This window comes from Stegastes partitus, unplaced genomic scaffold (assembly GCF_000690725.1).
Source record: "Stegastes partitus isolate 25-593 unplaced genomic scaffold, Stegastes_partitus-1.0.2 Scaffold452, whole genome shotgun sequence".
Classification (NCBI taxonomy): Eukaryota; Metazoa; Chordata; class Actinopteri; family Pomacentridae; genus Stegastes; species Stegastes partitus.
The window spans coordinates 370,675-385,427 of record NW_007578183.1 but is presented as its reverse complement, the minus strand read 5'-3'; the positions used below and the strand labels follow the sequence as shown (position 1 = coordinate 385,427).

General features: G+C 40.6%; 1 protein-coding gene across 1 annotated transcript in view; it reads right to left on the bottom strand.

Annotated features, from left to right (window-relative positions):
• Positions 1 to 14,753, bottom strand: part of raver2 (ribonucleoprotein, PTB-binding 2) — a 108,399-nt gene that overhangs the window by 41,147 nt on the left and 52,499 nt on the right. Inside the window, exons 3-4 of the mRNA XM_008286361.1 lie at positions 10,852 to 11,159; positions 9,807 to 9,971 (exon numbers count right to left, since the gene is read on the bottom strand). Of these exons, the coding sequence (XP_008284583.1) occupies positions 9,807 to 9,971; positions 10,852 to 11,159 (473 nt within the window). The remainder of the gene's footprint in view (positions 1 to 9,806; positions 9,972 to 10,851; positions 11,160 to 14,753) is intronic.

Below are 14,753 nucleotides of genomic sequence, written 5' to 3'. Positions count from 1 at the left end.
TCCAGAGTGAATGCATCATTGATGTAGATTTGGTACAGTGCATCTCACATATGGTATAGGCTTCATTTTTTTTTTGCCTCAGAAGACACTGTATTAATGGGTGTTTGTTGGCTGCCTCACTGGAAATACCTAAACATCAGCAAGCGAGGCACTTTCTCCAAAGGCCGGCAGGAAGTTTAATCAAAGAGTGACAGAATTGTGCACAGCGTGGAATTTTTGTCAGCACAGTAACACAAAGTTAAGATGTGAGGAGAAAGCATCAAGTCGCTGCTCTCTGATGTCGTATCACAAAGACTCTCGAAAAACAAAACAGTAAATGGCCTCTTCCTCAAAATGTGTTATGTATGAGACCGACTGTGTGTTTCCGAGCGCGGAAACCAAACATGCTAAGCTAGCAATCAGTGTGTCTGACAGCTCCTGACCTGGAGTCGTAGTCCCCAGCCAGGACATGCTGACTGCGTCACTGGCAGGGCTAAGACTCGGAGGAGCACCCGTCACTTTGCGTATGCATGTGTGTGCGTGGAGGAGAGTCAGTTGTCGGAAGTGAGTGATGAGGTCACGGCGGCTGTGTCACGGCTGTCTGCGAAGAAAAGGTACGTGTCCGATCACAGTGACAAGTTTAAGTGTAAAGATCTTTATGAAAAGAGCTGAGAGGCTGATGGTGGGGGCTGAGTGTTCATGAGAGGGAGGCAGTGACGGCGGGACTTCCACTGGAAATGATTTAAAAGTGGGAGAATTTAGATAACATAATGAAGACGTTATTAGTGTACGTTTGATTCACCAAGCAACTGTATGTCGACGTTTTTTTTGTCACATTTGCGTGCAGCAGAAGATGTATTTAAAGTCCTGTTCTGGTTACTGATTAAACCTCTACGTATCAAAGGTACATATTTAGAATAAGCAATGAGAAGAATTCCTTCATGCATTCGATCTATACTCCATACATCATTGCTTCCTATGGAAAAGTGCAGATCTATAAAGTCTCCGACACTCCCCACCAGCTGCAGCTTGAGCACACCAGCTCACCTACAACTCCGCCCAAGATGAATGATGATTGGTTTAAAGAAATACAAACATGCCCAAGCATCTTGTATTGGACTCCAGACTATCGTTTAATAAACACACAAAAATAAAAATAAAAAACTTTGAAATTCAACCTGCAAAATTTTAAGCAAATTAGACCTTATATATCAAATGATGCTGAAAAATCTTATTTCCATTGCAGGATCATGTCTCACATTGAGTGTTGTTTCATAATTTGGTCTCCTGCCAGTGTTACCTCTCTAAAACCTACAGAGCGACTGTATACAAGGTCCATTAAAGTGTTTGCAAAAAAAAACACTCATTTCCTCACTTCTAGATTAGTATCATCTATTGAGTTTTAAAAATACTTAAATATGCTTTCTTAATTTATAAAACTATTAATAACATGTCCCCACCACCTCTTAAAAACTTCTTTAAACAAAAGAGCAATGTTGTCAGTAGGCCGACAAGATCGGTCTGCAGAGGAGACTGGTAGATCCAGTTCAGGAGAACATCTACAAGTCAAAACTGTTTGTCTGAAAAGGCTTGTAAAAGTAAAACAGTCTTCCCGTTGCGGTTAGCGAATGTTCTACCTTCTCTAGTGAAGAGGTTCGTCATGTTCAACATGATGACAGCGTGCATGGACGCAGCGGCCCCTTCAGGAAACAGCGAGGGTGAACGTTTAGTGTCTTGCTTATCCCCGATGTGCATCCGCAAAACTTCCTAATTAAATGATCCTGAAGAAACGCTCTCTCGTCTTGCCTGTACTGCTGTGTATGTACAGCAACATGACAATAATCTTGATTTGATTTGATATGAAAACAGCTTAAATGGTTGGTCGCGAATCAAATCTGTGATCAAGTATGAAATCTTTTTAAATGTTTATCTATTGCGGTGTTAACTTTTGTTAATATGCACCTTTTTAGATTGTATTAATTATTAATAATGATTAATATGAAACAATATATTCATTATTTTATCAATAACAAAGACTACACATATTTAGCATATTTACACAAAGTCATTGTAATGCTAGTGTTCATTAATATGGACTGTCTTCTTCCAAATAAATCAAATAAATGGTTTCAGCATTTTGGGAGGACATAAAAGAAGCCTTTTTTCCCCCTATAGCAGAATGACACAAAGACCATTTCACACAGGCCTGTGTCAGTGGCAGAACATGGCCTGGCTATGTGAGGGTAGCTTCAAGGTGGATGTGTTTGGCCACACTGTTGAGTGTTTATTTTGCTCATAATGTTCCTTCCAGCCTATTAAAAAATAAAAAATAGAATGTAACCAAGGTAAAAATGATTTTTAAAATTTTTTTTTTTTTACTTTAACTGTGATGCTGCTCTCTGAGTTATTCTTCCACTGAATAAAAAATGTGAAACACTGAGCTTCACCAAAAGAGGTCAATAATTGTGTCAAGAATCTCAAGATTGCACTTGGAAAGTCTTTAATTAGCTCTGCAACAATGAGTGCCCATGATTGTGATGCTTTTCAGAGAAAGACACATTACATATTCAAAATGTGTGTTTTTTTCCTGTTGTACTCGATAAAACAATGCAACGTCTACATTTCCCGACAGCAACATAAAACTCATTATTTTTGGTTTCGTCTTAAGCCCACTTTAGGTTATTGTCAAAAAGTCTTTGGAGTTTTGCTGTAAACAAACCAAAGTTTACATTCAGAACTCACTGTGAGGATCACCGAGGTCCAACTAACATATGGAGCATATTTTCTTCCTCACAAAACAGTCGCAAATCAGATTATGTGTTTGATATTGAGCATCTAATACCTTGCAGTCAACTTCTCTGCCTTTGTTTGCACGCTGACTGCACCACTATCTGTTCATCAGTGAAACGCTTTAACACCATTGATAGGACTCGGTATCAAGTCACCTGTGTGTCCTTATGTGTGTGCACGCTTTCACATGTGTGTCCTTGTGTACGTGAGACAATCAGAAACTGACCCATTTAAAGACAACAACACTACTGGGTTTAAAACTGCACAGGGAACTTTAAAGAGGAGGCCCCTTTCATTCTGTCTTACAATTATCTTTATACCACCTCCATCTATTTCTGTTTTGTGATCTGTTTAGAAATCAATGCTTTGCTCTTGTTGTTTGCAGCCTTCCCATATTTACACATGTCTGATTCATTCCACATTCTTGTACACCTCATTTTGTTTCACTTGATGCAGAGAACGACTCCGAGGCCCTCGTGTTTTTGATCTCGTTGACATCTTTGTTTTTTTTTTTTAGTTATCACTGCTTTGAAGCTTTGCTATGACTGTACCTGTCAAATACTGTTTTGCTGCTTGTACTTTTGTGTGTGTTGAAACATTTATTTCAGCACTGCTTTAGCGCGCTTCATTGTTCCACATAAACTGCATTACATCACAGCAGGCTGGAGCTTATGTATACATCTTATATTTATGCAAAGCAGTGTAATACCTTTGGTATTTACATAAATGTGAAATCCTGAAAGCAACATGTTTAAAGGCTACATCATCACTCACAAGGGGAAAAAAAAATAAAAAATCAGAAATTTGTGGTGCATCTTTCAATACACACTCTATCGTGTATCATAGGAAATTATGAGCATTTGACCAGAGTTTAAAAAAATAACATTTTCTTCATGGTGCTTGTCTGTGCAATATGTGGCTATAATGTGTAAAGGCCCGGTCTGTCCTCACTTCATAGGCACCCATCAGGGGTGAATTGATGCCTTATGATTGTCTGTGAAATAATGTAGATGTATTTTGTCACTGGGTCACAGGTATTGTTTATTGAATCAAATGTATGTTGGGGGCGTGGCTTCGCATGAACCTGTATTTAGGTGAGTGCAGTGCACGTGCTCGTTTGAACTTTTGGAACAACTAAAGTTGCTGGAACGGGAGGACGGATCTCTTCGCGGAGCTGCTGGGGACCAGATCCATCATTCAAAGGAGGGCTGATGCGCAGAGCCGTGAGTTTGACCAGCTGTTGATGGCGTCGGCCACCTGCCACGAGTACTGTGGCGTGCATTTGTTTGTGGCCTTGCAGAGCCGTGCAGGTGGTGGTAGAACTGTATATATAAAGCCGGACGGGCCATGAATTGATTGTCGAACTTAAAGAACTGTTTTTCAGCCGTGTCGTTGTTTTGCTGTTTTGTGTTTGGGGATGTGCTTGTGTATGTGAGGGGGGGTAAAAAAGTAAAGTGTGTAAAGTAAAAGGCTGTGCTCTGAGCCAAAACGAATGTATGAGATTGTCTGATTTTCACCCCTGCTGAGGCATAGATCCGCCCGCTTCCTTTATATAGTGCGTTGTGACACTGTCATCTCAGAATTAATAGGTGAATTGTTACAAATGTACTGCATTAAATGTGACACAACACTCCAGCTAGAGCTACAAATCACTCTGGAAAATAAGACACTGAGATGTGTCATGCGCTCCAGGAGTGCTCTAGTACTGGTCCCACTGATGTTCTTAGTTGGTCGTACAAGCACATGATTTTTTCACATGAGTGAAGAAGGAAAAGTGAAACCACTACACAGTAGCCACAGTGCCTATAAAGTAAGTACTTAATCCCCTTTGGTAATTTTGTCCTTTTATAGCTTTTCATAAGTGAATCATGACAAGAATTTACAAAAGAAAGACTCTTTCAAGTGAAAACAGATTTCTCCAAAGTCATGTCAATTAAAACTCTAAAATGTAAAATAGGTGACTGCACAAGTATGAAACCTTTTTATAAGTGAGTCACCAGCTGCAGCCAACTGGTGCTAGAAGTCACTCAATTTATGAAATGGAGATTATCTGAGACCAGTGAATGTGTGAATGTGGATTCTCTGCAGCAGGCGCTGGAAGGCTTGTAAAGGCAGAGAGTACAATGAACACAGCAAAGTACGGGAGGACACCCTGACGCAGTCTGGACGTGAACAGATTTGTTTTCCAGCAAGACAATAACCGGAATCATACAGCCAAAGCTCCACAGAAATGGTTTAAAGACAACAAGGTGAATGTTCTGGAGTGGGCGAGTCAGAGCCCAGATCTCATCCAAAACCTATCCACACAGATGAAATGCTGTAATTGTGGTCAGAGGTGCATCTCCCACATACTGAAGGAGGTGAATACTTGTGCAATCACCTTTTTTTTTTTTTTGAATTGCTAATTAATTATCATTATTTGCAGAAATCTGTTTGCACTTTGACGTGAAAGAGTCTTTTTTTTTGTAAATTCTAGTCGAAAAAAACCCGCCCAAAAAAATTATATTGACAATGACTCAATGCTAAAAAGCATAAAAGGAGAACACATCCAAGGGGGGTGAATACATTTTATAGACACAGTATCAGTGCCGGCTGGAGGGAATCAAAAACGAATAATGATCATCATACACTTGGATGAATGCAACCATGTGGAATTTTTAACTCTTGAGATCAGAAGACAGTCGCATATGCATCCATTTTAGTCGCAGTCTGGAGCCATGTTGAGCAAGATCAAGATCAAGTTTCACTTCTTAGTCTGCTCTACATTTTCCCTGTGACCCGTAAAGTATGAAATGTATTCTTTTCACTCGTCTCTCTCCTTCTGGACTCCATTTCTGTGTCATTCTTCCGTCTTCACTTCTCTCCCTCCCAACCTGTCTATTCTTTTACAACCACTGGCATATGACTAATAACATTTGTTCTTTTATTATCTCCTAATTGAGTATAAATGTGAGTTTTTAACTTGCCATTATTACATTTATTGTTGCATATATGCCAACAATCTTCTTAGTTTGATTGACATCCTACGCCTCTTCAATATTTCACCTCATCTCTCCCCGTCTCCCTCCTTCCCTCTATTAGCCCTGACACCGCCGGCCCTCTCCTCTCTCGCTCCTTCCTTTCTCTAATAGGTCTGGCATTCAAAGTTCCGTCCTCCCTTACTCCCATTTCTCCTTACGTCTCCATCCTGCTGTACTTTCCTCTAATATGGTTGACATTCTTTACCCTCTCCTCCCTCCATCTCTCCTGGCTGACTCAAACTAAAGTGCTGTCTGGAGGGCCCTTTCGTGGGCAGCAGAATTATAGCGCTCAGGGCCAAGGCCACAGGTTAAGTGCACTCTGAACAAAGGAAAAGTGACAAGAGGGCTGACTTCTACCTATGTGCACAGAGGAGGAAGAGGGGTTTATGTAAGACAAACTGGAGCTGGCGACAGGAAAACATTAGGTAATGATCTGAAACAAATGAATGTGTTACAAAGAAAAATGACCACCTGCTTTCTAAGTATTGAAAGTGTTCATGAGGAATGCAGCTCTAGGAATGGTGTTCTGCTGAATAGATAACCCTGAGAGACACCTTCAGGGACAATATATATATATATGTGTGTGTGTTAAAGCATTAACATTTACTTATCGTTTTCAAATACCTGCAGGCATTAAGGAAGAAAGGCAAGGCACGCTGTACACATGTTCTGCATGTCATTGAACCAGCCTGGTGAGCCTCTGAAACATCAGAAGGACACCAGATTCCCAGATGTATTTATCTTTATTCTGGAATATAAATGGAAAAGTGGTTATGCCCCACTGCACACTCTGCACCATGTCTGTATTTCCACTGAAATCCAATCTATCCCGTGCTATCACACTTGACAAGCTACAGGGCAGATGAGCTAACATCAGCCACCAGGCCTCTGCTGAATGTAAATTTATACATGACCTTCTATAAAAGCGATGTGTAGAAGTGATGCGATGTGTTAAATGCATGTGAATCCATACGTACCGTGTTTTGGAGCTAATGGGGCCATTCTACACACAGCACTTTGGATGCAGAAATGCAATTTTTTTTATAACTTTATTGCTCTTGAAGTGTGTTGGGGGGACTTGATCAGGACATTCCTCGTAGAATGCATCACAGTGAGTGTAAGTAAAGTTTGGGAACTGTAATGTAACAGTAGATTTAGTCTTTTATTGGCTGTTGGAATATTGCATAGGGCCTAGATTAGTGTGATGTGCTTTTCTGTTGTTTAAAGCTGACATATGATGTGAATATTTTGGAAAAAAACAACAACTACAACACAATTAAAAAAGAGCTATGACCGGGACGAAGTAGGTACTGAGAAGGACATTTTATGGTTTAAAAGGTAATTTGTCAGTGTTCTCGGGTGAATAAAATATGTGACAGTGATACTTTCTAAATGACCTCAAAATGATTTCTACCAGGGCTGCAAGGTGGCTTGGTGGTTAGCACCGTTGCCTCGCAGCTAGATTTGTGTCCTGGTTAGTACCCCGGGATCTTTCTGTGTGGAGTTTGCATGTTCTCCCCGTGCAGCGTGGGTTCTCTCCGGGTTCTCCGGCTTCCTCCCACAAGGTCCAAAAACATGTTGAGGTTAATTGGTGATTCTAAATTGTCCGTAGGTGTGAATGTGAGTGTGCTTGGTTGTCTGTCTCTAAGTGTGGCCCTGTGATAGACTGGTGACCTGTCCAGGGTGTCACCTGCCTTCACCCTGAGTCAGCTGGGATAGACTCCGGCCCCCCACGACCCCAGTGAGGATTAAGCGGTGGATAGATGATGAATGGATGATTTCTACCACCTCTTTAATTGTCTGCAAATTCAAACTAAATGTACACTATCTAGATATCTTTTTACTTATGATTTTTGGTCAACACAAGCTGCTATCAATGAAGCTGCAGAAAGCTAATGCTGGCTGACATGGTGACCAGGCTAATTTATTGGTGTAGGTCTAATGAGACAAACATATCACACTCTGATTAACTAATGAAACTTGATTAACTTATGTTGTTGCCATACACATGTATGCAGGCAGCTATCAAACGCTATATCATGCTGAATAAGTTTCATTAGACACACAGAAGACAGAAAGGGACGGCAATGTCTGTCGACTGTTATGCAACTTACTAAAATATCTCACAACTGTTGTAATTTTTAAAAATTGTTTCTTTACGACCACATAAATTATTTTAGGATTATACTATTTTGCTATACTGTAATTTTGTTCAAAGCAACATTATTATTTTCTGTACAGTTGTCATTATGACAAATTTATTATATCACTTTTATTATTGGTATCTCTCTTTTATTTTACTTTTTTGTCACTTATTTTTTTAACTGTGTATCCTGCGTGCGTATGTGTGTATAAATGTATGTACATGTGGGTATGTAGGTGTGTATATGTGTATAGGAATGTGGTGTACATACTCCTGTTCCTATTCTTATGTATATTTTGTGACACTATTATTTTTATTTTATTTTATTTTATTTTATTTTAATGGGGTTTTTTTGGTTGTTGTTTTCTTTTTTTTGTCTTTTACATTTCTATGTTCTGGATATATCCGAGGCAAACAATAAAAATTTTTAAATTAAAAAACAACAACAACAACAACAAAAAATCCAGACACCATACAGGCTGTAGGAAAGTCTCAGGCAAAATAAAGTAGAATTACGTTGTCAGTTCTTGAAAGTGCTGTTGATGCACACCAGAATGCGGCGCAGAAAGAAAATGAAGAACAGCTGGAAAATAATTTAATAAATAAATCGTGGGTGGTGGTGAAGTGGCTTTATGAAAACTTACAAAAATATGATTGGAAATTGATTTCTTCAGTTTTATAAGCAGAATCTTTGCAGGTTGCTTTACTAATGACATACTGCTTCATTTTCTGTTAGTAGAAAATGGTGAAGTATGTTGATATTTTTACTGGCAAAACAATATAGTTTAATATTCATCACAGTTCGTAGTAAATACTGTGCAGAATTATTCTGCAGCATGGATTTGGGGCATCCATGAAACTAAAACGATGGCTTTGCATTGCTGTCCCACACAGGCAGCCTCGTAAAACAGCGACTGCTCTTCAGATATGTTTTTATAACACTGTGTATGTTGTTTCTGCATCCTGTTCAATGGTATACAAGGTTTCATAAGCTTTGTGCTCTCAGGATTCTGCTGCATACGTGCTGAAATGCAATAATACACAAACTGACTCACAAGCACACATTGTACTGTACATAAAAAAAAATGCTGAACTATAGGTCAAAGCCTGCTGGCTCTGCAACAGTGAAGCAACATGAGCGAAACACCCACAAAGCATCATGGGACCAGGATGATGTGGGTGTATTGATTTCTATGTGGGAGTGGGGCAGAGGGGTGGAGCTAAAACTGGAAATGCAGCAGATGACGGATACCCATCGAGTGAACTTTAAATGGGCATGTGGGGGAGGAGTGGATGTGATGGAGCAGGGCGAACTGAGCCAGTAATAAAAAAAAAAAAACAAAAAAGAAAAAACAGCTGAGTGGGAGGGAGGGAGTTGAAGGGTGGGGCTGGTGTCACAGCAGCCACACCTCACCATGGAAACGGTTGCTTAGCGATATTGCAAGGCCGGCCAATATATTCTGACCGCTGAATTTACTAGCGCCACCTTTCACCTGGTGATGTACGATTGATAAAAAAAAAAAAAAAAAAAGTGTGTGTGCAGAATATGTCATTATGAAGCATTGATCCATCTGCGGAGTTATCAGCGAGAAATATTTTCTGTACAGCTTCTGCTACATTATGAGCCTCTGAGAAAATAAACAGCATTTCAGAACATTTATCTTAAACTTTGTTTCACAGCAGAGAAACGCTTTGTCAGATGCAACCTCTCGGATACACAGTTTTGCAGACTTGACCTCGCTGGGTGTAAAACTAAAGGCTGAATCAGGCCAAGTTTTGTTTCTCAGACGTTTCGCCTTTCAAAATGCCGTGAACTGGAGAGAACATTATTGGTTTTCTGTACAGTTACAATTCAAAGAGTTGCGGATTCTCACCTGGCAGAAGACAGGTTTGTAAGTTTCAGAGAAGAGCTGGGTCAGTTCTTCAGAGTCACAGAGGTCCAGCGGCAGTCGGTCCACACACAGACACTTGGAGTGCAGGTTCTCCTCTTGGCTCAGCTGGTTGACGTCCATCCACTGCACCATCAGCGATCGATCCCCCTGCAACAATCAGCCGTGTGACACAGAATCACATTGTTAAGATCCTCAACTGACTCCACACGCCTACGCATCATGAGCACTCTATAAATTCTGCATTGCATAAGCGTGACATACAATATTCATAAATATGGCTTCACTCGCTGTTGTAAGTGCTGATTTGGGAGCTCGTCAGGCCTCGAGCCCAGAGATTCTGTCTCGAACGCTGCTAAAGCAATCACAACTGCGGGGGGAAAGACAAACTATTGTACGGAGGGGACAGACTTTGGAGAGATGCTGCAGATGATGTTTTCATCATTCCTTCTCGCAGATAATTTTGGTGTTTACACTTCAATTTTACATTTTTCACTCAGGCAGAAAAAATTGAAAAACCAAACTCAACTGGCAGAGCCTGTATTTCGACTGATTATGTGTTCTCCATTATGTTGCCAGTTTTTACCAACCACGACTGATGATCACAAGTTTCGGCCAAGTTTTGTGGGAGCAAACAGCTCGATGTGAGAAAAAAAACACTGAAATGCATCACTCTTCTTTCCACTCATTTTTATGTTTGAATCTAATCAGGCCAGCTGCTCGCACTTTTGTTTTGATTTGTATAAAACTTTCAAAATATGCAGCGTTCTTTATCTAATCTTGCATAATCACATCCTTTGTTACAACTATTCAACTTAAAGTCATATATTTTCAGCTCCTTGTGGGAGTGTTTCAGGTTTCTACTGCTAAAGACGATGACTTGTGGCTGAAGAAACTCAAATGCATCCTTTGTTTTTATATAAAAAGGTTCAATGAATCTACATTACCTTTTTAAGATCATTTTAAAGCTTCCTCCTCTTATTACACACTACAGATATGCAGCAGTAGATCTTTCTTTGCTCTCACGTACCAGTGGCCGGCCCAGCAGCTCGGAGCGTGCCCGTGAAGCAGAGTCCTTCTTCATGTATTCAACAAACCCATATCCTTTGGAGTGGCCCGTCAGCTCACTGTACACCAGGAAGGAGCGCTCGATGTTTCCGTACGAGCGCACCAGCTCCTCAAACTGCTGGGCGGTGAAGGTGTGCGGCAGGTTGGTGAGGCAGAGCAGGGAGTCGGTGGGCTGCAGGGTGACGTTGATCAGGCGTCCACGGACAGTGCTGTGGTGGAGGGAGCGGATGGCATCCTGAGCCTGGTCCCCGTTCAGCAAAGTCACAAAGGCTGGAGGAGGGGACATTATGGAGACAGCGACGAGGGGAGAAGACGGACGAACACAAAGAAAGGGATGCACACGCAAAGATGGACAGAGAGACGAGCGGGCGGACACGAACATACACTCAAAGCGGACATTGAAATACAGGCAGAGAGCAGTCGATGGAGGATGCAGGATGGGAGACACACAGTCAAAGGACATGCTCAAAACAACTCGCACGGAAAGCAAAGGAAATAAATGACAGGCCAAATGTGGCAGAAAGAAAAAGCGGGAAAATTGGGCAAGAACAACCGAAACCCACAGACACACAGTCATAAAGACAGACGGACAGACAGATACACAGAGAGAAAGACAACACATTAGCTAGAAAGCCAATAGGGAGCCACTATGTAGGGGGAATCCACTGTGACACACACACATACACACCTTACTGCATTTAAAAACAACAGCCTGACTGATCATTTACAGAACCAGTTATAATAATGAACACGGCATTAACAGGCAGAATTTTCTAAGCAGTTATTCACTGTCAAGGTATTTGTGATTCCTGCAGACAGATGTTAGCCTCTTCTGCCAGCAGAAATGATTTACTACATGATAATAAAGCTAATAAAACATCAGATGTATAAAAAAAAATGAGCAACAAAAGACTGTCTGTATGGATGTTGTCAGTTTTTGTCAAGGAGCTCAGTGTTTGGTTTAGTAGGTGTGCTTACAGTGCTGTTTGTCTGTCTGTGATTATGCAAAAACGACCCAGCAGGATTCATGAATCTTGGTGGAGGTTTGGAGCGTTGGTGAAGGAGGAACCCATAAAATTTTGGTGTGGATCTGGACCACTTTCATTAAATTTTCAAGATAGGCCATTGGCTGCACTGCACTTCTAATTAAATTTTCTGAAGGAGGTTTTTAGCCTACAAAATGAGACAAGATTACATTATTACATGTCCTTTAAGTCTAATGAGAAGGTTCTGATATTTCATATTAAGTTACAGTTTCTCCTATTAGTCACTACTACATTTCTAATCGGCTTTCTTTCCTATAAACTGTGACATCTTGTCCAACATGGAAAAAAATACAAACAGCGCTAAGGCCCATTAATACAACCACACACATTAAAGTGACAGTAAAGGCAAAGTAGCAAAGGCCAGAAACCTTTAAAGTGATCTGTAAAAGTAAAACTTACATCACATCAAAACAGCTATCGACAGATTCCTGGGCTGTGAAGTAAAGTGGTAATACATTTGCATGGAATGTGCACCTAAAAGCTTGATATTTTAGATGTTTTTGCTTGAGAGCAAAAACAAATGTTAAGATATGATTTGTTTGTGTTGCACTGGTTGAGTAAAGAAATGAATCACACTATTACAGTATAGCTGCAAGAATAGGTTAATGACACATTTGGATTCACTGTAAGAGGAATTCTGCACTGATTATTCATAAAATGTGTTCTGATCTCCATCTAAGTCCCATTTACAGACAAATCTACAATGTCTGCCTGCACTAACAACACACAAACAGTTGTGTGTTTTCGTGTCCTCATTGAACACACTGAGCGATCGCTCACAGTGCAGCCTGAAAAAGTAAACTCTCGAATTTAGTAACCCATCAAACCTTCTGAGCTGCAAGGTGACTCGGTGGTTAGCACCGTTGCCTCGCAGCTAGAAGGTCGCTGTTTGCATCCCGGTGAGGACACCCGGGATGTTTCTGCGTGGAGTTTGCATGTTCTCCCCGTGCAGTGTGGGTTCTCTCTGGGTTCTCCGGCTTCCTCCCACAAGGTCCAAAAACATGTTGAGGTTAATTGGTGATTCTAAATTGTCCGTAGGCGTGAATGTGAGTGTGCTTGGTTGTCTGTCTCTAAGTGTAGCCCTGTGATAGACTGGTGACCTGTCCAGGGTGTCCCCTGCCTTCACCCTGAGTCAGCTGGGATAGACTCCAGCCCCACTGGGACCCTAGTGAGGATTAGGCGGTGTATAGAAAATGAATGGATGGTTGGATCAAACCTCCAGCTACAGTTCTTTCCCGTTGCTGCTTATGAGACTTGCACAACAATGAGGGAAAATTCTGGACCGTTCCTCCCGACAAAACAATTTCCGTTCATCAGTAATTCTGGCATGCCTTGATTGAACAGCTCTCTTCAGGTCACGCTGCAGCAACTCAATTGGGTGAACGTTAGGACCTGGCTGTTCTAAAACATGAATTTTCTTTCCTTTCAACCATTCTGGTGATTGAGTTATTTGTGAGGGTCGTTGTTTTGTTATATCATCCAGCCTCTCCTAAGCTTCAGGTCAGGGCTTCCCTGAAAATGTCATGTAAACGTTCTGGATGGAATTCTGGATTCATTGCTCCCCAAACAACTGAAAGGAATCCATGTCATCAAGCAGCAAACTATGCACTGTGTTGAACAGTTGTATGGAGGTTTGGGAGTTGCTGTAGTATTTTGCATATTTGCTAAAAAAGTATATATACACAAAATTAAATTAAATAAAAAAATCAACATGGGTTTCATCTATCCACAGCACATTGTCCCAACATTGAGAATCGTTGTGGTGGTCTTTTGCAAACTTGAGACATGAGCAGTGATTTCCTTGGTGGTGTTCTCCCATTAACAGCATTTTTATTTTGTATTTTCTCACACAGTGCACATAAACACAGATTTTAGCGAGTTGTAGGTGTTTGTGAAGGAGTTTTGCTGTTACCCTTTTTCACTTCTTTCAGGATTGTACTTGATGTGACCTTGCTCTCCTAGAGAGAGCAGCAGCAGCCCTGAATTTACTTGATTTGTAGAAACTTTGTTTTGCTGCAGACTGACGAACAACGTTGTCCTCAGAAATGTTTTTGTAGCCTTTAACAGTTTGTGTATCTCTATAATGCCTCTACTAGGGTCCTGTGAAAGTTATTTTGATTAAAGGCAAACGTCACACCAACAAATCTCTGAAGAACAACACTTGGTCTGTAACCAGACTTTGCCTGGGGGGAACCTCGACAACCCAAGGTTCCAAGTGTGTTTAATAAAGCCATAAAAAGTACAACTGTTCGTGTGTCTTAGTTCAATCAGATTGTGATGATCTATAATTATGACTTTGATAAAAATCAGACCACATTTAAAGTGCAGTCGATGCTGAAATTCTAAAGGGTCCACATTTTTTTTTCTTCCAATTGTATGTAAAAGAATCTCAAAGGATTTAAAACAATATATGCACTCAAACAGACATTACAATGGATAACTACAGTTGAACCACAAAACCCAACCAGGAGGGAGCACCGTCACTAAATAAAATCGATTCATTCATATTAAAGCTTACAAAAAGCTGAGATGGTGGATAGAGTATCCAACAAATTTAGCGTAACTCTCGACATATATTTTAGAGAATCCTGTGAAAATGGTTAGATGAGGAAAAGAGACTTTCCACCACCTCCTTAAATAAATAACTGACATGATGAGACCAGCAGTTTAAACCAAGCACAGCACTGTGCAGCTCTCAGGTTTGAATGTTTAAATCAGTATGCACTGCTGTAATAAAAAAAAAAATACCTGCAGCACTGTCTGGCATCGCAAGTGTCAAAAGACTAACCGTATTCATTTGAATTGTAAACATCTAGCC